At 49.7% G+C, this 24,617-nt stretch overlaps 1 protein-coding gene across 1 annotated transcript in view; it reads right to left on the reverse strand.

Annotated features, from left to right (window-relative positions):
- The window catches only part of LOC135218922 (THAP domain-containing protein 2-like), a 56,318-nt gene that overhangs the window by 28,133 nt on the left and 3,568 nt on the right, over window positions 1-24,617 (reverse strand). Inside the window, exons 2-4 of the mRNA XM_064255364.1 lie at window positions 22,913-23,050; window positions 22,300-22,492; window positions 4,189-4,287 (exon numbers count right to left, since the gene is read on the reverse strand). Coding sequence (XP_064111434.1) covers window positions 4,189-4,287; window positions 22,300-22,446 — 246 coding nt within the window. The 5' untranslated portion in view covers window positions 22,447-22,492; window positions 22,913-23,050. The remainder of the gene's footprint in view (window positions 1-4,188; window positions 4,288-22,299; window positions 22,493-22,912; window positions 23,051-24,617) is intronic.

Here is a 24,617-nt window from a genome sequence, read left to right on the forward strand (position 1 = left end):
TGGGAAAAACTTGTCTTCCCACGAAGCGATTCAATGCAATCAGTCCAGGACAGGCCTCCACCCCACCCCCCCGAGGCTTTCGGCACCAAAAATTAGCGATTGTAAAAACCTCGGAGTGCGGATCCTGTACTACCTCGATGGCCCTCCCTTCTCCAACATTTGCTGCACCAGCCCAAGAAGGATCTCTCTCTTTAACAGGGTCTTGTATCTCGCTGACAGCTCCCTCGGAGTCGTCGTCAATGGAGGTCTGTTCTTGAAGGGGATGAGTATAACCTTTCCTCAGCACCTTGCAGGGACCAAGAATCTGCTTTTCATTGCAGCCCATGCTTCCGAGAATCCCAAAGAAGTCTGGCCCCTACTGGTGATTGGAGGGACTGGAAATCTCATTTTGCGTTCTTCTTTGGAACTCTAATGGAAGATCTTCCTCTTTTCTCTCCCCCTCCTCTTCTTCTTGGGGCTCGGCTAAAAGCTCTACCTCGAAAGGGCTGTTTTGGGCAGGTCTTGGATCCCCTCTTCAGACAGAAGCAAGCTGGCTAGGTTCTTTTAGCAGAATGTACCAGCAAATCCGTGGTTGCCTTCTCAGTAAGCCGTATGGGAAATGTCCTTTACCAACTGAGAAGGAAACAGCTGTTTAGACAGAGGGGCGTATAAAAAGAGAAGACCCTCTGTACTGGAGAGACTGCTTGGTAAGAAAAGAACCAAAGCCAGCCCTCTTCTTTAAATACTCCTGTCCCGAACAAGGATGCCACTTCAGCCGATCGTCCTGCACTGGCCTTGTCCATGCATGCCAAAAAACACTATGCAAGACTTCTGGTTCCAAAAACTGAGGGTCTTGGAGTCTTGTTGGCCAAAGCCCCCAAGGGACCAATCTAGGAAAGTTAAAAACTTCCAAGACATGGAATATTCCCTTGAGGAGATGGTCATTTCAGACATTGTCCAGCTTGTTTTGGCCGATGGAAGTGCATGCCTCCTCCGCCGAAATCCACCAAGGTTTGAGAAGTCCGCTTCAGCAGATGAGGGAAGAGAAAGTCCCATAGATTCGATCCTGTGCTATACCAAAATCCCTCTCTTTCCCTGATAGACCTGGAAGGGGGGACAGGTAAACACAGTCTCCCCGCCTCCTCCTTGGTTTAAGCCAATATGCCGACCGACTGCAAAGCCCTCTTTTCATTGAAATGGTCGGTTGCATCTTCAAGAAAGAGGAAGGACTTCGCAGCCTTCGTACTCGAAAATAAAGGACTGAGGAGAAGGAGGGGCAGCAGGACTCAGAGACTCTCCAAATCTTTTAACAAGAGGGCTGCTAGTATCTTATAATCAGAAAGACCTGCCCCCTTGTTTTCTTTTTTCAGAGTCCGAAACATCCTCTAATTCCGGTTGAGTTTTTTATTCGGAAGAAGAGGGTGCGACCGGAGGACTCCTCTCTCGGGAATGCACAGGGCTTACAGCAACACCGGCTGCAACCTGACAAGGGCTACGGTCGCTTGTGCGACATCTTTCGTCCCTGCCAGGAGAAGGCCGATGTTTGTTCTTTTACCCTAAGGCCCTCCTGACAAGACGACGGTCGCCTGTGCAAAAAAACTTTCTTTCTCCCTACCAGGAGAAGTTCCTTAAATGTCGTTCCTTTTTCATGATCAATTCCTTCCCGACAGGGGCTTACGATCACCTGTGCGACACCTAGAGGCCTGTCAGGGAAAAAATTGATCTGAGAAAAATCCCAAGAGGAGCTCCAAGTCCGCTTCAAACTCCCGATAACTCATCCTAATTGTATTCTGGATTATTACAAAAATCCTTGCGCCTGCTTTCAGGCGCTCTAGACGCTTTACGTCTTGTTTCAGCGCATTTCCAGGCTTTGCAGGCGCCTTGCGCCTCCATTCGGACGCTTCAGGCTCTTCAGGCGCTTTGCGCCCTAGTTTCAGGCGCCTCAGGCTCTTTAGGCGCTTTGCTTACTCTTTCAGGCGCCTCAGGGCCTCCCTAGGCTCTTTGCTTTTCCTTTGAAGGCGTTCTAGGCTCTCCAGCGCTCTATGTTTCATATCAGGCGCTCTAGGCTCTCCAGGAGTTAAATATTTCCTTTTAGCCACTTCAGGCTTTTCAGGTGCGTTGCGCCTCAGTTTCTTTTACTTGAGGAGCTTATACGCCTCATTTTCAGGCGCTCCAGACTCTTTTTCGCCTCGCCAAAAGAGTTCAGGACTTTCAGTTACTTGCGCCCCCCTTCAGCGCTTCAGGCTCTTTGCGCTTCCCTTCAGGAGTTCGTCCGATTTCGGGGGAGTTCCAATTAATATCTCGATACGAACAATCATGTGCTCTCTAGTAGAGGAAGTTTCCCTATACACATCTTTGTCGCCTTGACGCATTTTGCGCTTGACAGTAGCCCTGAGTCTGGCTGACGGCAGGGCTTCTCTGGCAGGCGCCTCGTCCAGAGCTCTCAGATAGTTCTAAAGGACGGATTCTTTTTGATAGGGAGGGGAGAAAAACTATCCTTCCTTCTAGGTGATCAGATTTAAGAACTCCCTACTAGGGAAGATATCTGTTTCTGCATATCCTCTAACATCTTCGTAGCTACGTCTCTCTTTCCAAACCTCCGATGCAGGAGAAGAAGCTTCTGAAATATACATTATTCTTCCTCTTTTCCGGAGGATATTCTTCCGGAAATTCTTCAGGGCTTGAGTCGAATGAAGGAGACTTCCAAGTTCCTCTTCGAAGGTCTCGACAATCTATCTGAACTCCATACTTTTTTAGATGAGGAAAGCAGACGAAGAAAAACACTGTTTCAGGACGTCTTTCCAACGGACTATCCTTGGCAGCCCGGGACGTAACTACAGGATCTTGCCGAGGGGACGCCTGACCGTGGGGATTCTCTGAAACCTCCCCCTGCGGCTTTCGACATTTCTCTCACTTGGTCTTTGGGAGCTTGAAAGAGGTCTAGGCCTGGGAGCGAGACGAGCCGATCAGACGCACCCTCCACTTCACTGGGAACACTTTCACTGCACTTACCTTCCAGTTCTTTAATTTTTGTTCCATATGTTTAAGCGAAGCTTTCAGACTCGCAATTTCAGATGTGAGCGTGCCGAGTCCGATAATCGGGAAGGTAAAGCTGTATGGGAGGAAACAATAGGGTTATCAATAGGCAATAGTCCACTAACTGGCTCGTTAGAGACCGACCTACTTACACTCTTGGAAGAGGCTTTTCTAGCCCTATCTCTCTCCAACTTTCTTAGGTAGGAATTAAGCAACTTCCATTCCCTCCTCATTCAAATTCTTGCACTCATCACATGTATTCAATTGAGAGCATACATTCCCTCTACAATTTTTACAAGTGGTGTGAGGATCTACGAAGCTTTCGGCAGTCTCACAAAACAATTCTCATTCACACACACTCTGAACGAAATTGACACGTCAGACATTATGAGAAATTCCAAAGCCAAATCCAAAAAACAGTCCACAATAGCGTATGCCAAACCAAAGATCCAATACGTCACCAAATAGCAGTCCAAAAGATCAACGGCGTAATGAAATTCGAAATTCAAGTCAGGAGGAACTAGCAACGATGTTACTAGTACCGCGACAGAGAAAAATCTGGCTTAAAACGGTAATAAAGTTCCTATTCCTGCCACCCAGCGGCAGGCGGCTGGATCACCTGACCTACCTGTAGTGTGTGCCGCGAAATTTGAATTTCTGTCGGGGACGACGGAGTCTATAGCTAAGTATATATCTGACAGGAAGTTGAATGTATGAAAAAATCAAATTATTTATCAATTTATTTGACCTAAGTTTACCACTTTTTTTAACACAAATATGTTCTAAGATATGACTTTGAAAGTACTAAAACATTATGTTAAGTACCAAAAAAAATCAATACTATCTCAAAAAAGTTGTGGAGGAAGCATGAAGACCTAAAGAAAATAATACAAAGAAAAATAAAAAGCCATTAAAAACTTTAAAACCAAAAAACATAGTCTTTTTATTGGCAATTAACCCACAGTTTAAACCATTTGGTTAAAATAGCCAACCCTGAGTTGAATATTACCAATAGAGGAAATTGAGTCTACACAATGCAGGATTTAATGAGTTCTCTCAAATGAGGTGTGAATACTGGAGCATGAAGAAATGTTGCAAACAACTTTTAGCACAACCTACATTACACATCTAAAGGCACTGTAGTACCAACTATAATGCAACACCTTACAATACCTTACTATATCTTGCTTCAAAAGAGGTTGGTGCTTCATTCTCGCCAGGATCTAGCAATTCCTTTTTCTTCTTTTTTTTAGCTTCCATCTTACTTTCCTTCTGAAACCATGAAATTATGTAATGATAAAATACCTGTGCTGCATTTTCAATCATACATTTTCATGGTAAGTACCATATTGATATTACCAAACTTCTATAAGGAAGAAATGCTGTGTGAAAAATGAAAAACTTACAACACACAAAAAGTTTTTTTTATACAAACCATCAAATGCACACATTTGCCTAATACTAATACATAAAATGACAAATTTTAAACCAATTTGTATTTTTCATAGCTAACAAACCCAAGGTCTTAAAATAGGCTTATTTCCTGTGCAAGCTGTTAATCAGTTGGATCAATCTAAGATTGAAAAGCAAGGAATCTGTGACCTCTGGTAACCCTGATCATCTGACGCGTTGTGAGGCTGGAAGCCACGCATGTACGTCGTGACTGATCAATCTTTTCCCCAACTCAGGATACCTAAGAAGGTAGAAGGGTGGCTAGAAGTGGGCCATTAGCTGTTAAGACCTCAGGTTTGTTAGCTATGAAAAATAACAATTTGTCGAAAATTGTATTTTTCCCAACTATACAAACCTGAGGTCCTTTACAATAGGAAGGTAACTAGTGGCCTCTGGAACGGTCGTAAGCTTCGAACAAGGGAGTTCGGTAGTTAACTGCTTGTCTGACAGTGCGCGCGCCGCGCGACTGGGAGGTGAAGAACCCCTTTGCTTTAGGCCCAGGAAAACGCAGAGTGAGGGGTGGCATGAGGTGGGACTATGTGTAAAGGACCTCAGGTTTGTATAGTTAGGAAAAATACAATTTTCAACAAATTGTTATTTGTTCCGATACGAATACAAACCATCAGTCCTTTACAATAGGAAGACTCACTTCTTGGTGGGAGGAATCTGAGTCTTAAGAACAGACTGGTGTTCGCCCAACCTTGGATTCCTTCCCTGGTCGTAAGAGCAGAGGGAGGGATCCTAGCCTCTGCCCAATGATCGGGGTATGTAGCGCAGGATCAATGGTCAGACCTCTGGACCCAAGTAATAAGAGGGAGGCAAGCGTACCTCTTAAAACTAGCAAGCAAGAACTTGTTCTTATTGCAAAGAGGCAATATAAAGTCATGGGTTTGTCTTTGTGGCTTCCACATCCACCACACCCCTTGTTGGGGGAAGTGGTGGATATTTGCTCCTATCCCTAATGAAAAGGATAGGAAGGGACTCGGTCGAGTAGCTCACCTGCATCGTATCCTGCTCCAGCGAAGTGACGACCGGATCCCTCTGCCCACAGGTAGAGGGGGAGAAAAAGATGGGGAAGAGAAGCCAGTCACACTCTCATTCACTCATCCATTCATACAGTTACACCAGGATTCGATGCTGTTCTGTCCGCTCGGGTGCTGGGTAAGCTACACAACGTGTTGAGCAGCCACCATGGGTCCCAAGGAAAAAGTGTCCAAGGACCTGTGGGCAATATCCCGAAGGTAGAAGGAGGTGAGGTGGTCTGGTTAGACCACCACCTGCCTTCAGGACCTGCGCCACGGAGAAGTTCTTGCGGAACGCAAGGGAAGGACCAATACCTCTTGACTTCATGGGCTCTCAGACGAAGGGTACCGATGTCGTCGCTACTATCAACTTCGTATGCCCTCCTGATCACCTCACGCAGCCCGAAAGAAAGTGTTCTTGGATATTCTTTCTTGGTCACCCCGGTGCTAACGAAGAGGCGTCGACACTTCCTGTCGAAGGACTACGTCCTTTGATGTTCCAGGAACGTAGGTCTGAAGATGGACCAGGTTGGAGGTGAGGGGTGGCTGAGACTCGAAGGGTAGTAGATACCCCTCCCGAAGGACGTCTACTATCAGGTCTCCGCACCGTAGCGCTGCCATGTGCCCAATGGCTCGCCAGGCACCCCCCAACTTCCGGCAGCAGGTTGAGGGGGAACACTGTCCTAGCGTCCCGCCTCTCTTCGACTTCTTCCCGGCTCCTCCTCGTGAAAAGATGGGAGCGGGGCTGATGCGGCTGCCCCTGCAGAAGTTCGAAGGCAGAGTCTTTCCTTGGGGCTTTGACGATGCAATCGTCTTAGCAGCCGAGGAAGCGCTAACCAAGCTCTTGGGTTTGGCTGCAGTCGATCGAGGCTGCCCAGAAGCCTTCGAGACTGCCTGGTGTAATAGATGGTCACTGTCATCAGTGCGCCGTCATTCCACCGCAGCGTCTACCATCTCTCCTGGGAAGAGAGAGGAGGAACTCCGCACATGCCCGTTGCGAAGACCAAATGCCGCCTCACGCCCAGCCGCCCTGGACACTCGGGTGAGGACTGCGTCCCTACGCTGAAGTAGACCAGGTTGGCCCACAGGTTTACCATCTGGTGAGGTAGGAGATGGCCCTAGCCCCAGACTGGCATAGCCTCCGAAGCCGGGTCACCTTCAGGAGTGATATTTCCCGAGGTGGCCGCGACCTTGGACAGTGTGAGGGACCACAGGTCCAGCCAGGAGACTGCCTGGAAAAAGCCGCCATGGCGGTGGATTCCAGAGCAAGTGCCTCTTTGCTGTGAGAACCACAGGTTCTCTGACAGGAGCTGCTGCAGAGACACCCCCAGAGTTAGCCTAGCTAGCTCCGGGTTAAAAACCTATTTGGGCGGCATCAGGTCCTCTGAAGGCACGTAGAACTTCCTCTGTCGCAGTAGAGGCGGGGGAAGTAGCTTGGACGACCTACCGGACCGTAGCGAACCTCTTGTCCAGAGACGAGAGAGTCCACCTGGCCCAGGACCGAGTCGGCCAGCTCTGATCGCGGCAGACCCACCGTTGTCTTGGGTTCCTTCTTAGGGCCCCACCCCACAACTTGAGCCAGGACGTGGGCTCAGAAGGTGGGAGCGGCGATCCTCCCCGAGGTCGTTGTGCTGAAGAATCAGCGCAATAACCTCTGAAAAAAGACCTCTGGATCTCGGGAGTGACTGCGTCTGAGGAGTTGGACCGTCAAGCCCCTCCAGCAAGAACGCCTCTCGAGACCCTCCTCCTTCAGAAGGAGGAACAGCGACAGACCCCTCCTGGTCTCCTCTGCCACTTGCGCGTACGACCTGGTCGGTCCTAAGACCGTGCCTGGCTCGTAGGCGTCGTGGCGCCTCGCCCTTCCCGGTGTAGCCCGAGGAAGTTGAAGGAACCAGAGAGGAAGACCTGATGCTCCCCCCTCGCTCACTGGCAGAACCGGTTGTCCTTGGGGGGCTGCAGGCGATCGCCACCGCCGGTGGCGATCGAGCTGCAGGCCTGGTCATGCGGCTCTCCTGGGGAGAGCGGCTGGACCGAGAACAGCGGCCCGGTCCCGTGCGTCAGAGCTGCTGCTGGTCTCCCTACCCATCCAGTCCCGATGGGAGTGGCGGTCAGTAGACCTGCAAAGACCACTGTCGCGGTAGGAGCGGTGCCTTGTCCTCACGGCGCGTCGAACCGCTGGAACCAGCCGGGGCTGGTCCCTGCGATCGAGGGACCTCTTCCCAGCCTCAGCCCGTGGCCAGTTTGGGACCGTCACGTCAACCCTGGTAGCCTGCGGCTCACTAAGAGAGCGATCGCTGGCCTGGCAAGAGTCACCTGAGCGGCTCTCACCAGCCTTCCGCTCCGTGCCTCAGTCCTGGCGCCGAGTGAACTCAGAAGCCTGAGCCTTGGCTGCATGGTCGCCCGCAGGAGACGTGACACTCAGTACCTCTTTGCGAACGAGAGGCCGAGCCGGAACCTGGTGTAGAAGTAGGACCTCTAGCACCAGGAGAGGAAGTACTGGTGTAGCCGTTACTCCTCTGGTCCCTTCTTCTTCTCTTTACGGAAGGAGAGATGGGCCCCACTCCCGAAGGAGTAGGAGGACCAGCGGAAGAACCCCCCGTCCCACCGGAGTGAGACGGGCCCTTAGAAGTTCCCGAAGGAGACTTCTTAGGGGGGGAGGAGGTAGCCTTCTTCTTCCTCGGCTTGGAAGCCTTGGGAAGTCGAAGGGGAAGAAGGCGGCAGCAGGCAACAACGATGAAGAAGACGACGAAGAAGAAGAAGACGACACCTTCCTCTTCTCTTGTCAGCTCCCTAGGACAGACGTCAGGTCCTCCATCCAGGCCGGAGCCGGGGCTATTGCCGAAGCAACACGGCCTGGCTGCACCTGTCCGGAAGGACTGTGACTCACCCCCCTCCGTGCGAGGGGGGTGAGTCCCACCCCGAGCGAACGGAAGACCAGAATACAGCTGTACGTCGGGGTATCTCGCCCCCTCCTCTACGCTCGACGGATCGGGCGAAGAGAAGGAACGAGAAACCACCCCCAGGGGGAAGGAGCCATACGTGGGAGCTGAGCTGGTGGCAGGAAGGAAGACGACGTGTCTGTGACCAAGGGAGCCGCCGGAGAGCTTTCCAAGGACTCCTTGGCAGGCTTACGTCTCTTCCTCCTACCTTCATACAGCACCCACTGCTCCTCCGACCATGAAATAAACATCACAGGGCTCGGACCGAGAGCATTCACATCCCGGCCGAGAGCATTCACGCCCCCGGCACCGAGCACAATATAAATGGGGATCCACCTCAGGGAAGGAGCGAAGGACCCCACACTTACGGCCCTCCACACCAGGGCAAAACTCTGCGGCTGATGGGGGCGCGGGACAGCTCCAATTCAAGGGGATCCATCACAAATAATTGGCAAAAAAAATCAAGAAAGTAAACGTACTTACAGTATTCTTGCACACACAAACAAACCAATTGTTTGAGAAACAACACAAAGCATACGACAAAGAAGTGGGCAGAGAGCGATGAAGAACACGTCCCATCCACCAATGCCTCCGAAAGCAAAGTGGTTCTTCACCTCCCAAGTCGCGTGGTGCGCGCACTGTCGGACAAGCAGTTAACTACCGAACTCCCTTGTTTGAAGCTTACGACCGTTCCAGCTGCCGCTAGTTACCTTCCTATTGTAAAGGACCGATGGTTTGTATTCGTATCGGAACAAATACAAATTGGTTTAAAATTTTTCATTTATTCATACGCAGAACAAACCCCCGGTCTTAGCAATAGGATAGACTTATACTTGGTGGGAGGTACAAGTGTCCTAACCGGCTGGGGGTTAACCCACCTTCTCACTGTTTCAGATGATCGGTTCTGACCCAGGTGATGTAATGCCCATGAGAGGTCCAATATTGGATATCTAACCCCTCAGCCATCTGGGTTGACATACAATGATATATGAGCAGATTTCACTCATTCATCTTCTACACAATCATCATAGGTATCATCATAGTAAGATACAATTGTCCCGTAAGGGTACCTGGTGAATTACATGACCTGTTGGGCAGCCACCACAGGACCCAAGGAAAATGAGTCCAAGGACTTATATGCAATGTCTCTAGGGTTAAAATGACGTAAACGCGGTCTGGCGTCGCCAGGTACTTGCGTTGAGAACTCTGAACAGCCACATTTTTCTTCTCAATGCCAGAGAAGACCTTATGCTTCGATGTTCTGTGCTATAGGCTGCACAGACTCATCAGTGTGGTCCTCCCTAGAACTGTATGCTCGTCTAATTACCTCTCTAATCCAGAAAGAAAGGGTATTCTGGATACAGAAAGTCCCTGGTTAACGGCAGGGTTCATTCCTGGTGGCCCGACGCTAGGCGAAATTCACCTCTAACTGAAAGTTAAAAGTCTACGGGCATCACAATCCCTCTTACGGTGGCCTAAAATGACAATTTGTCTAAAATTGCATTTTTCCTACTATACAAACCTGAGGTCCTTTTACAATAGGAAGGTACTAGCGGCAGCTGGATAAGGTCGTAAGCTTTCGAACAAGGGGTTCGGTAGTTAACTGCTTGTCCGACAGGCGCGCGCGCGCGACTGGGAGGTAAACAAATCACTTTTGCTTTTGGCCCACCCAAGCAAAAACTGCAGAGTGAGGGGTGGCATGAGGTGGGGCTATGTGTAAAAGGACCTCAGGTTTGTATAGTTAGGAAAAATGCAAATTTTAGACAAAATTGTCATTTGTTCCGACACGGCATACAAACCTTCGGTCCTTTTACAATAGGAAGATCACTTCTTGGTGGGAGGAATCTGAGTCTTTTGTGAACAGACTGGTGTTCGCCCAACCTTGGAAGCCTCCCTGGTCGTAAGAGCGAGGGAGGGATCCAAGCCTCTGTCCGATTGATCGGGGTGTGCACGCAGGATCAATGGTCAGACCTCTGGACCGATGTACTAAGAGAGAGGCATGCGTATCTCTTCGTACCAGCAATGTAAGAACTTGTTCCTGTACAGGAGCAAATATAAAGTCATGGGTTTGACTCTTGTAGGCATCCACTTCCCCCCTTGTAGAAGGAAGTGGTATTCTTGCTCCTATCCCTAGTGAAAGGGATAGGATGGGGCTCTGTATATAGCTCACCTGCATCTCGTCCTCATCCAGCGTAGTGACGACCGTGGCCCTCTGCCCACAGGTAGAGGAGGAGGAAAAGATGGAAGAGAGAGCCAGTCACTCACTCACTCACACATCCATCCACACAGTCACACCACACGATGCTGTTCAGCCTGCGAGGGTCTGGGTTGAGCTACACAAACTTGTTTGAGCAGCCACCACGGGTCCCAAGGAAAAGGTATCCAAGGACCTGTGGGCAATATCCCGAAGGTAGAAGGACGTAAAGGTATCTGGTTAGACCAGACCCCTGCCTTCAGGACCTGCGCCACGGAGAAGTTCTTACGAAACGCCAACGAGGGGCCAATACTTCTGACTTCGTGAGTCTCGGACGGGACGTACGGATGTCGTCACTACCATCAGCCTCATACGCCCTCCTGATGACCTCACGCAGCCAGAATGAAAGAGTGTTCTTGGATACTTCTTCTTGGTGACCCCGGTGCTAACGAAGAGGCGTCGACACTCAGGCCTGAGGTGTCGAGTTCTCTTCAGATAGCGCCGTAGCGCCCTCACAGGACAAAGCAGCATCTCATCCGCATCATTATCGGTGAAGTCCAATAGGGAGGGAATCGTGAATGACTCGAACCTGTCGTCAGGGATCGACGTTTCTGAGTCTTCGCAACGAAGTTCGGGACGAAATCGAGCGTCACAGATCCCCATCCCCTGGAGTGTCGTACATCATAGGAAAGACCATGAAGTTCCCTACTCTCTTCGCCGATGCCAGGGCCAGCAAGAAGAGGGTCTTGAGGGTCAGATCCCTGTCTGACGACTCTCGGAGTGGCTCGAACGGCGTTCGAGTCAGACTCCTAAGGACGAGAGTCAACATCCCACGCAGGGGGCCTGAGCTCCCTGGGTGGGCAGACCTTTCGAAGCTCCTCATAAGCAAGGAGATCTCGAACGAGTTCGAGATGTCCAATCCCCTCAGTTTCAGGACGAGCGCCAAGGCGGCTCTGTATCCTTTGACTGTGGGGACTGAGTGGAGCTTCTCTCGGCGAAGAAGAACGAGGAAATCCGCTACCTGCTGAAGAGTGGCTCTGAGAGGAGATAGACCCCGTCTACGACACCAACCACAGAAGACAGCCCACTTCCCTGGTACACAGCTGCAGAGACTGACGGACGTTTCCAGCCATCTCTGTTGCTGCGCTACGAGAAAAGCCTCTCGTTCGCAAGAGATGGTGGATAACAGCCAGCCGTGAAGACGTAGAGAGACTGGACTGCTCGGTGGTTACCGCTCGACGTGTGTGGCTGGGCGAGAAGGTTGTGCCAAGGGGGAATCTCTCTCGGTCTCCTGCGAGAAGAGCCAGCAGGTCCGGATACCAAATGGCCTGTGGCCATTTGGGAGCCACCAGGATCATCCTGAGATTCGGGGTGACCAGTGCTCGACTGATTCACCTTGCGAATCAGGCTGAACGGGGAAAGGCATAGGCGAAGAGGTTGTCCCACGGGTGTTGAAGAGCGTCCTCTGCAGCTGCCCACTGGGTCCGGCCACGGCGAGAAGAACACCTGGAGCTTCCTGTTGTGCCGGGTGGCGAACAGATCCACGATCTGGTCGCCCACAGGTCGAAGAGCCTTTCCGCCACGTCCTGGTGTAGAGACCATTCGGTTCCATATCAACTGATCCCGACGGCTGAGCGTGTCTGCTACTACATTCCTCTTCCTGGAATGTAGCGTGCCGACAGCTCTATTGAGTGTGCCTCGGCCCCCCATCGTGCACCTGCCGAGGTTCAACTGGTACAACGGGAGAGACACTAGTCCCCCCTGTTTGTTGACGTAAGCCACCACCGTGGTGTTGCGCACATCACACCCACTGAGTGTCCCATCAAGCGGTCCTGAAACTCTTGGAGAGCGAGGAACGCTGCCTTGAGTTCCAGTACATTGATGTGAAGGTGCTTGTCGTTCTCGTCCCACACTCCTGAAGTCAGCAACTCCTCCAGGTTGTGCGTTCCCATCCCTCGGTCGATGCGTCTGAGAACAGCTGCATGTCCGGGGGTGGGGGGGGAGTGCGCGGGGCACTCCTCTTAAGAGGTTCCTGTCGTCCAGCACCAGGCTAGGTCCTGCCTCACCTCCTGTGTCAGTGGACACTGGAAAGGCTTGGGGGATCCGTCGCCTGTGAACAACTCTCCTTTAGTCTTCCACTGAAGAGACCGCAGGTGAAGACGCCGTGAGGGACTAAACTTCTCGAGTGACGACAGGGTGTCCGATCACGACTTGCCATCGCTGAGCTGCCTGTTCCTGCCGAGACAGGAACTGGTTGGCTGCCTCCTGAATCTGCTGATCCGCGAGTCTGCGGGGAAGACTCGTCCTGCTACCGTGTCGATCAGCATACCAGGTACTTCATCCTCTGCTTGGGCTCGAGATCGGACTTTTCGAAGTTCAACAACGATCCCCAGATCGCGACAGAACTCGAGCAGTCGATCCCTGTCCTGTAGCAACTGCGAGCGGGAGCTCGCCAGGACTAACCAACGTCGAGATACCTCATCAGACGTATCCCGTGCGAATGGGCCCAAGCAGACACCAGAGTGAACACTCGCGTGAACACCTGTGGGGCGGTTGAGAGACGAAGCAAAGTGCCCTGAACTGGTACACCGTCCCGTCGAGGATAAAGAAGCGGAGGTACTTTCTGGAGGACTGATGAATGGGTATTTGGAAATACGCATCCTTCAAGTCCACTGAAAGCATGAAATCGTTCTCCCTGATGGAGTCGAGCACTGAGCGTGCCGTCTCCATCGTGAACCGGGTGTTGGCGAACAAACCGGTTCAGAGAGAGATCTATCACCGGGCGCCAGCCTCCCGTAGACTTTTTCCACCAGGAAGAGTCGACTGTAAAAGCCCGGTGACTGATCCGTGACGATTTTCATTACAGCTCTCTTGCTTCAGCATGGTCTTGATCTCCTGTTCCTCAGTGCTACGTCCTTCGATGACCCTGGAACGTACGACTGCTGTTGGGACCGGGTTGAGGTGAGGGTGGCCGAGATTCGAAGGGTAATAGATATCCTCCCGAAGGACATCTACAATCCAGGTCCTCGGCGCCGTAGCGCTGCAAGTTGCCCAATGGCTGGCCAGGCACCCCCCACTTCCGGCAGCAGGTGAGGGGGAACGCCGTCCCTAGCGTTTCCCCCCTTTCTTCGACTTCTTCCCAGAGCCTCCACGGGAGGAAGGAGGGCTGGGAGGAGGGCTGGTTACGGCTCCCCTTGCCCGAGAGTCGAAGAAGACAGAGTCATTACCCCGGGGCTTCGACGCAGCTACCGTCTTAGCCACCGAGGAAGCGCTAGCCGAGCTCTTAGACTTGGCCGCAGTCCGAGGCTGCCCAGAAGCCTTCGAGACCGCCTGGTTGAACCAGCCGGTCACTGTCGTTCAGTGCGCCGGTCTGTCCACCGCAGCGTCCACCATCTCTCCTGGGAAGAGAGACGTGGAACTCGTAAAGGTCCGTGCGAAGTCCCAACGCCGCTTCAACGCCCAGCCGCCTGGAAACAAACGAGTAAGGACAGTGTCCCTTCGTCGGAGAACCAGGTTGGCCCACAGGTTCACCGTCTGGTGGGCAAGGAAGGAGATGGCTCTTCCCCCAGACTGGCAAAGTCTCCTGAAGGACCGAGTCATCCTCGGCGGGAGAAATTCCCCCGGAGTTGGCTGCGACCTTAGATACTGTGAGGGACCACAGATCTAGAACCAGGAGACGGCTGGAAAGCTGCCATGGCGGTAGATTCCAGGCCGAGTGCCTCTTGCTGCGAGAACCACAGGTTCTCGGACAGGAGCTGCTGCAGAGACACACCCGGAGTTAGCCTGGCTAACTCCGGGTTCACCTGTTTTGGGCGGCACGGTCTTCAGATGGCACGTAAAAACGCCGCTTGTCGCAGCAGAGGAGGTGGAAGCAGCTTGCTCAGACCTGCCAGACTTGAGCGAACCGTCTTGTCCGGAGACAAGCGATTTCAACTGGTCCAGCACTGAGTCCGCAAGCTCAGAACGCGGCAAACCCACCGTCGGTCTGGGTTCCTTCTCTTCGGGCCCCAGAACGACTCGAGCCGGGACGTGGGCTCGGATGGATGGGAGCGGCGATCCTTCCGCGAGGTCGTTGTGCTGACGAATCACCGCAATAACCTCGGCAAAGTTCCTCTGATCTCAGGAGTGACTGCGTCCTGCGGGAGTCGGACCGTCCAGTCCCTCAAACAGGAGCACCTCCCGAGACCCTCCTCCCTCAAGGAGAGGAGCAGCGACAGGACCCCCCTCTCGGTCTCCTCCAACCACTGTGCGTACGACTGGCTGGTCCGAGAACCGAGCCTGGTACGTACGACGACGTGGTGGGATCCTGAAGGGCGCACCCCTCACGATCACTCCTCAATACCTCGCCCGCCTCCCGGTGTAACCCGAGGAGGGTTGAAGGTATGGGAGAGGAAGACCTGACGCTCCCTCCTCGCTCGCTTGGCAAGAAACCAGCGGGCTTGGAAGACTGCAGGCGATCGCCAACGCCGGCTGGCGATCGAGCTGCAGACCTAGTCGAGCCGTCTCGCTGTGGAGAACGGCTGGGACGAGAACAGCGGCCCCGGTCTCGTGTGTCAGAGGAGCTGGTGCTGGTCGCCGTACCCGATCGCTCTCTTGTGAGAGTGACGGTCAGGCGAACCGGCGAGCTCCACTGTCACGGTGAGATCGGTGCGTATCCTCACGGTGCGTCAGTTCGCTGGTACCAGCCGTGGCTGGTGCGGCGAACGGGGGGACCTCTTCCCAGCCTCAGCCCGTGGCCGGTCATGGACCGTCACGTCCGCCCGGGTAGCCAGCTGGCTCGCCGCGAGAGCGAGAGCTGGTCTGGTGAGAGTCGCGTGAGCGGCTTGTCACCAGTCTTCCGCTCCGTGCCGTGAACCTGACGCTGAGCGGACTCAGAGGTCTGGTTCCTGGCTGCACGGTCGCTGGTATGGCGACCGTACACTCGGTACCTCTCGCGAACGAAGCGGCCGAGACGGACCCTGCTGCTGTGGCCGAACCACTGACAGCAGGTGAGGAAGTGCCGGTGTTAGCCGGCACATCCTCTGGTCCCCGTAGTCTTCTTCCTGCGGAAGAAGAGACGGGTCCTGCCCCCGAAGGAGCAGGGTGACCAGCGGAAGAACCCCCCGTCTCACCAGAGCGAGACGGGCCCTTAGAAGTTCCCGAAGGAGACTTCTTAGGGGGGGGGGGAGGGGCGACCTTCTTCTTCTTCGGCGGGGGAGCCTTAGAAGAAGAAGGGGAAGAGGCGGCAGACGACGACGACGACGAAGAAGACGATGAAGACGACGAACGACACCTTTCCTTCCTCTCTTCTTCTTCTTCGTCAACCTTCTCAGGACCGACGTCAGATCTGTCATCCAGGACGGAGCCGGGGCTGCTGTTGCCGAAGCAACAGGGCCCGGACGCACCTGTCCGAACAGATCAGCATGGAGGGAGCAGCGGCGCCAGGAACAGGAACAACATCAGCAGGTGCAGGCATCACAGGAACAGGCAGAAGAAGGGACAGCAGGAGCAGGTACAGGAACGGCAGCAGTGGTCACGGCAGGTACGGCAGACGTGTAGGCGGTCCAGTATGGGCGGACCAGCGGCACAGACATCCTAGGTACCGGTGGGAGGTCCAGGGGCGAGCTCTTCGGGCCACACGAAGTCCGGTCGCGGCAGCACGGCAAACCCAGGTGGCGGCATCACACTCCCCCGAGTTACGGCGACCTGGCCCCTGCACCGATGTAGTGGGGTGTCACAGAGACCGCGTGCTGGGTGTACACCAGGTGTAGGAGGTGAAGCGTAGCCGGTGTTGTAAGGGTCGTGGTGGTGGTCGTGCCCGTTGCATGGGTGACCGCCACAGCGCCAGCGAGATGGTAGAGCAGCCCCTGGACACTCGGCACGCCCCTGCAACCCAACGATGCCCACATTTGACCTGTCCGAGGTCATCCTTCGCGGCAACCGCAGCCATGAGGAGGCAAAAGTCGGGTGATTAGGGGGATCCTCTACCCGCTCGCGCGAAGACGAACGGATAGAGGACCCAGAGTACAACTGGACGTCAGGGTATCTAGCGCCCTCCTCCACACTCGACAAGTCAGGAGAAGAGAAGGACCTAGACACCCCCCCCGAAGGGGAACGGCGCGAGACATGGAAGTTGAGCGGGCGGCAGGAAAGAAGACGAAGTGTCCCGTCACCAAAGGAGTCGCTGGAGAGCTTTCCGACGATCCTTTGCAGGCCTTCGCTTCTTCCTGCCCTCATACAAAGTCCACTGCGCCTCCGACCAATCATTACAAACATCACAAGGCTCGGCTCGGGTGCATTCGCGCCCCCGACACCGAGCACACAAAATATGAGGGTCTATCTCCGGGAAAGAGCGGAACTTCCCGCATTTACGCCCTTCGGTAATACCCGGGCATAGTCTCCGTGGGGGTAGCGAGGCGAGGAGATTCCATCATTATACAAATTTAGTTGAATTAATATGAAAAGAGAGAATGATTGTACTTACAATGAACTCTTTCATACACAACACAACCAAAATACTCAAGAAAGCAAACGACGAGAAGCGGGCAGAGAGCGTCGAACACACACGTCCACTCGCTGTGAGGCCGAAAGCAAAAGTGGTTTGTTTACCTCCCAGTCGCGCGCGCGCGCCTGTCGGACAAGCAGTTAACTACCGAAACCCAAACTTGTTCGAAAAGCTTACGACCTATCCAAGCTGCCGCTAGTACCTTCCTATTGTAAAAGGACCGAAGGTTGTTTATGCCGTGTCGAACAACTTGTTGACTATGCCTTAGGACAGTGTCACGGCCAGATATCTTGCCCTAATATGTAATAACTCTTTAATTGAAAATGTGGAATTTCATTTGCCTAATCATTTTTTAAAATGGTCTGCCTCTGTAGTTCTACAAATTTTTAATGTCAGATTCAATGAGCTTGTTGGTAAATCTTGGACTAGTAAGAGAGAGAGAGAGAGAGAGAGAGAGAGAGAGAGAAGAGAGAGAGAGAGAGAGAGAGAGAGAGAGAGATATTCTCCTTTTTCAGACTGCTAATGTTTCCTCCATCTCTTTATATCATATGTTCTAGTTAAATCAGCTAAAAAAGCAAATGAGAATGATAAAAGTATCGTTAGTACTGTTATAATAGTTGCTTAAAAAAACGCTGCACCCATAACAACTAAACGATAACAGTTGTTTTGCTACATCAACCGAACTGCATTACCAGCCATCGTACGATAGTAACAAAATTACTGTAGTTTTGTTACAAATGACAATAATTAAGTAGAATAGGACCGATATATTTTTAATTCATACATTTATTCGCTAAGGAGAAAATACCAGCACGGAAATATAGTACTATAGAGTACATACTGCTAAATTTAAGCTGCATTTGTAGCTGAAGCTGAGAAACACAATGGACCACACTGCTAATGACTATAAAATTATCGTGCATCAGTAATATGATGAACTTGACTGCAAATAATAGTGGAGCAATGTATTTTAATAAAATATACTCGCCACGAAAAAAACACATTTAACTATTGTTTTCACGCCGCTAACAGATAAATATGTAAATATAATTTTGATTATGATATACGAATGAAAATAACGAATGTAATCAGTTTTTACACAAAATAACATGCTCCGACAACCATCTATTAACGAAAAAAATAACAATCGAGTTCATAACAAGACGTACATATTTTAGTTATATTTCAACTTAAAAGCACTTTCATATAAACACAGAATAAACCTGTTTACGGCTAAATAGAAGCGAGAAAAATCGAATTAAGTAGGGTGAAATAACCCTACCTCTCCCTCAGCTGATATTCCCAAGCAAAACATGGATCACTTTGTTTGTATTTATAATACTATATAACATACTAACTATGAGACTACACACACCATTATTGGATACAGTGAAGTAAAGGTATAACTTTTTAAAGGAGCCCAGGAATAAATGCATATTTATTATGTTTGTATTTTAGGAGGGCTCTTGGTGCTGGTTCGGCAAGTACGAATATGTACCAATAACCAGACAACAGCGCATCTATTAACGAAAAAAATAACCAAGTCTAGTTCCCTTATTTACATCAATTTTCAACCTCAAAACTCTTCATATATAGGAAAAAATAAACCTTGTTACATATGAATAGTTCTAAAGATTAATTTACGCTCAATAGAAGCAAAGAAATTGCTATGAATTGAGTTAAATACTGTGAAATAATCTTACCTCCGCCCTCAGCTGATTTTTACATACAATATACTAATAAAGTGAAGTAAAGGATAACTTTTTAAAAGAGCAGAGAAAAGATGCATATTCATTATGTTTGCATTTTATGAGGTGGTCTCAGCACCCTAGCTAAGAAACCAGACAACGGGGCTATAAACCCTACAGACTGTAAAACCCAGTTATGAATATATTTAACAAGCGCCGTAAAAATGAAACACTGCTAACCAATGGCGACGGTAACTGTAGGCTGCCTGTATTCCTTTCTGACTGATCCTGTGCTTATGAAAAGTCTACATCTAGGTCTTAGATGGCGAGCTCTTTTCAGATAGCACCTCAGGAATCAGACCGAGCACAGTAAGAGCTCTTGGGGGTCACCACCTATGAAGTCTTTCAATGATGGGGCCGGAAAGACTTGAATCTGTTGTTTTGCACCAAGGGGTTCTGGGTCTTGGCCACAAATTACGGGACAAAACTCGAAGGACACGGACCCCCAACCTCTGGTGTGTAAGCATTATAACTCAGCCCATGGAGTTTCTCCCACCCTCTTTGAAGAGGCCACAGCTAACAGGAAGACTGTTTTCAGTGTCAAATCCTTGTCCGAACCCGACATAGAGGCGAACGGTGCTCAGTGAGGTTCTTCTAGGCTAGGGCTAGTGCCGCCCTGTAGCCTCTAATAGCTAAAACATGATAGTCTTTTCTCATTCTTAAGGAAGACTAGAAAATCCGCTATGCATTGAACAGAGGCTTCGAGTGGAGAGAAAACACCAACGACACTAATCACTTTCCCTATTATACTGCTGCTGATGAGGTTCTGATTAGGTGGACTTATCTCGTTGTCTGCAAAGAAAAGCCTTCTCTCTGAGGAGATGCTTAATATTCTCCATTCGTGAAGGAGAGAGGGCTCTATGTGAGGCTGTCACAGAGGTTGCGCCACGTTTGGATTCTCCTTGGAGCCTCAAAAGTAGTCAGGAAGGTCCGGGAACCACTCTGCTTGGGGCCATAGGGGTGCCACTAATGCCATCCTGAATATTCAGAGGCCATTACCCTGTTCAGGACTTGGCAAATTAGGCAGAAACAGGGGGAACACATATACTTCAATGTTGAAAGGCATACTCTGACCTGCAGTTAGCATCTTCTTAATGTTTTGATGGGGGAAAGGCGAAGGTGGCTTTCCCTAACTCTCTCTTAGTCGCTAACCAATCCTCACATCAAGAAGAGATCTCTTAGAAGCCTTAGAAAGCAATAACTTCAGAAGAAGGGGATCCCAAATGTTCCTTCCTCATCGAAAAAATCGAAGCAGAAGATCTGGGAGCTGCTGCGACAAAGTAATCTGGGAAAGTGTCAAGAAGGTAGCGTAGCAGACTTGAATAAGCTAAAGTTGAAATGGAGTCTGTGTCTTGTTCTTCATCATCCAATGAAACAGGAAAAAGAGAAGGCTCCACGCTCTTAGGTCCTTGCTGGTTCCCTTTCAACCAGCTCATTAACTCCTCCAACTGACAACAAAGTTTCACCAAATTCAAGTCATCTTGAGTCGAAGTCAAAGCAAACTGGAGTCATAAGTGTCAACACATTTGACACAGGAGGCTTCGCACCTGTTGAAGAATGTTCCACATGAGAAGTCGAAGTAGCATTCGTAGTATGCAGGTGAGTCGAACACTTCGATGAAGACAACACACGGCATTCTTCACGAGTAAGAGAAGTCTGTCGCGACCTTACAACTACAAAGTGAAGTCTATGTACAGATGCTGCAAGTGGGTCTCCCAGTTCCCTGGTCCTCTTAACAGGAGGCAGGACAGGACCTCTTCAGTCAAACGTCTCTTCAAAGGTTGTGAAGCTGATGAATTGTGCCAATTACGTCGTCCTATGGGCAAATAATCATTCAAATCCATTGATAACCTAGCACCAAATGGAATGCCCTTCCAATGGCGTTCAGTCAACTCTTGTTGGTGCACTGCAGAATGACAGAGGAAGCAACTGCTTGTGGGCAATCCCCAACAATCTCCCTTGGACCTCTGGTGTCTTGCTCCCCAAGGGCGGGGGAGCCGGTGAGGGACCTTTGTAGGACAGTGTTGTCCAAACATTTTTGCCTATTGTACTCTTTTACTACCTTCTCCTACTGTTACGTATCCCCTCGCACCACTGGCAGACCAAAATCAGTTTTATTTAGGAAAATCATGCAAATATTATGTTAATTATGAAATGACTGCATTATAGGAGTGTTGGTCAATAAATTCAAATTTATTACACAAATAAAAATGATGATTTAATAACAAAATGCTTGAAAATTACTTACACAACTTAATGTGAGATGTGAGGCTGATGTTCACTGATGGGATGTTTCTGTTGTGTGTGTGTGTGTGTGTGTGTGTGTATGTTCCTTGTTTGTTCACGTACCCTCATTATCTATGTTGCGTACCCCCAGGGTACACGGACCCCAGTTTGGACAACACTGGTCTAGGAGAACTGTTGGGACAAACAGCCACCCCCTCAGACTGCACTACACTAACACTTTGCACATCACTATTAGTCTTTTAAATGAAAGACTTCACAGATAACCCTAACAAATGCATCACTAGTTAGCTAATAAATCAAACTTATTCTCAAATTAGATTCGAGGCTGGCAATGACATCAGAAGAAACTCCATGGGAAGCTGGTAAAGGAGTAAACGGAGCAGAGAAGGAAGACTCAGATCCGAGACAAAGCATGAAGAGGAGGGGAAGAACTAGAAACAGGTGCTTCAACTGGAGAAGCAAAAGAGGCTACACTAGCTTTATTTCAGCTCTAAGAGCTGCTTTTCTCTTCCTATCCTTGATAACTTTATCAGACTGAGACAAAAACTTTCCATTGCTGCTCACCAATCCCTACATTCTTCACATGTAGATTCCCGAGTAGTACACTTAGAGTGCGAATCATAAATCTACTTCACTAACCTGGTTCTGCATCTCTGGTACAGAACCTATCTCCTGATGGCCCAGTCAGACATGATTGTAAAAAGCCACAAAAATTGAAGAAATGCTAACTAGCTAATTAGCCACAAGTCAACAAAATGAAGTTGAGTACTTCACTGAATATGGAAGGAAAAACCATCTAAAATGAGGAAGAAAAGTTTGCACTGACCACCGATGTTCACTAGAAGCCGGCAGAGAACGAATTGTCTACACCTGGTCTGTTGTACATGTTCCTCCTCCAAGGGGGGGGGGGGGGGGGGGGGGGGGGGGAGATCCTATCACCCATGTCAGTGATGGCGGTGGCACCGCAAAGTTTAAATTTTGGTCTGCCGCGTAGGGAACGTACAGCTGCATAATTGTTCAATAAGACACTGCAATAAAACTTTTTTTTTTTTTCTTTTTTTACATTATTCAAGTTTTCTTTTAACACCTTTTCAAAGAAATGTGTCTATAATATGGACAGAGTGCCTTTGATGGAATGGGACTAAAAAATAAGTCAACTGTAAATACTTTATAAAATAAAACAAAAATAATTATTCACCGGTTCACTGACAGCTGAAGTAAAGACTGTTGGGACTGCATCACTCCTTATTCTTGTTGTACAACCAGTCTTGTCAAAACAGCAGCTATCAAAATGATCAGAGCACAAAACAGATCTTTTACTGGGTGTCCAAAATTCTCTTTTCATATTTGTTAGCCATTGTTTCAATATATCAGGCCGGCTGAATGGAAACCTGTGAAGGATTGAAGTATTCATGAAAGGCAGTCACCACTAAGAATTGACTAAAGATTGCTACACATAATACTGATAACAATACATAGAAGCACCTATCATTTATCAACACAATATGCGCTACAATTGACATATTTTTCCATTACTGCTACATTTTCTATCTGCATGAAAAGAAGACATCTCATTGACGACAGTTTAGTACTGTAAGCAATATATGTTACCTGGTCCTCACTGGCTAATTGTCTCATTTGGGTGTAGTCTGAGCAGCTGTAACAGTTCAGAGAGGTAGGGAGGAAGTTAATTAAGGTAATGGATACAGACTTAATTGCATGATTGTTGATTATAAACATGATATTTTAATGATAGAATAAGGTTTCACATATACTTACCAAACAATTAGACTAGCTGTACGCTTTCTTACCTGGCAGTCGAAAATTCAAATTCCTGGCGGCGGTAGCAGCGCTGCCATCTTTTGTGTAGGTGATACAGATCCCGCCCACTATCGGGAATACCTAATACTGCTGAGCTTTTAGACTTCAATTCGTTGAGCCGCAACGTCCTGTGGGGAGGAGGGCGGGCTCTGATTATGTAATTGTTTGGTAAGTATATGTGAAACCTTATTTTATCATTAAAATATCATTTTCACATAAGTGACGTACCAAACAATTACACTAGCTGACTCCACATTACCTGGATGATGGACAGCTTTTATGAACAAAAAACAATAGTCATGTGCTCACATTATGTATATATAATGTCTGCAGTACCTTACTTTGTGAGAGAGCAGCTACAGGCAGATCCTGTCTCTGGTCGGTGCTCTCATCACATGTAGGAGATGTGGCAGTAATGGCCAGGGTCGTCGCTACTAATGGTGGGATTTTTTGCAATCATGGAAGTTCACCGATGATTGACAAAAAACAATAATAGTTTGCCCTTGCCCTGGGTGAAAAGATCAGATAACACTACACAACACCATCACCTACACTAAAAATTATATGATACCCTTAACCAGATATAAGAACTAGTGGGTACTCCAGGTACATGTACCCCCAGGCTTCCCATAAACACAAAACACCTCAAACTCAAGGCGAGGAGACAGTAGAGGGTAAACACCGGGTCCCCCTATGCTTCCTCTCCCAACACCATTTCCGCTACTGACACCTGAAGAACTTATACAAGGTGAAAGAAGTCTCAGTTTTCTGGATTGGACAATTACAGCGTTAGCCAAAAAACTGAAGATTGCCAGTCTCTGGATGAGGATTTTCCTGCGGACTGGCTCAATCTGTTGTCCTGTGCGGACAGGGCAGCGAGACATGGTTCAGTGGGATTGGCTGCCTTATTCACTATGGGAGCACTCAAGAAGAGAGAACGGTGGTGCTCCTTCACATCTCTAGGAGTAACCACGAACCAAACATGGGCTTTGTTGTTCTCCCCCCTTGAGTAAACCTCACCTGTTTCCAGACGAAACCATCAAGCATGTACTGTCGGACCTCGAGAACAAGTCCACTGATGATCTTCTGTCTCAATCAGTAAGAAGACCTAAGGAACCTCGGGTGACAGTAGCCAAAACTTCCCCTTTCCAAAAAGCACACCTTTGAGGAAGTAAGTCGAGGTGGTAGCAGAGACAAAGACTAACCTACGAACCACCTCCAAGTCTACCAAGAGGCCTCTCTTTACAACAGATAAATGATCGAAAGGTCCTTACCCACCCGTAAGGGCAAAACTCCACAGCTACTGGGAGGAATTGGGGTCGAAGAGGAGCAGAACAGCGGGTCATACAGGTGCTTCGAGAGAGATATGTGATCCCTTTCACCGGATCCACCACTGTCCAATACACCTGTCTGTTTGACACCATCCTGAAGAATGCATACTTCCATGCTCCCCCATTCATCAGAACTCCCCTCTGACATGGAAATGGTGTTGGGATCGGAAACATGAGATACCTGGTCTGGAGTAAATGGTACTGAAGTTGGAGGACTATCAAAAAAGTGAAATAGTATTAGATAAAAGAGGAGAAGATAGTGACGGTTTTGCTCGCCTCTAAGGCACGGAAGTTGTCTCTACTCTAGTTACTACACGCTCTAAGCACTGTTTCTTCTCCTATCTTTGTCCATTTATCCAAATGG

This window comes from Macrobrachium nipponense, chromosome 1 (assembly GCF_015104395.2).
Source record: "Macrobrachium nipponense isolate FS-2020 chromosome 1, ASM1510439v2, whole genome shotgun sequence".
In the NCBI taxonomy this organism is placed as follows: Eukaryota; Metazoa; Arthropoda; class Malacostraca; order Decapoda; family Palaemonidae; genus Macrobrachium; species Macrobrachium nipponense.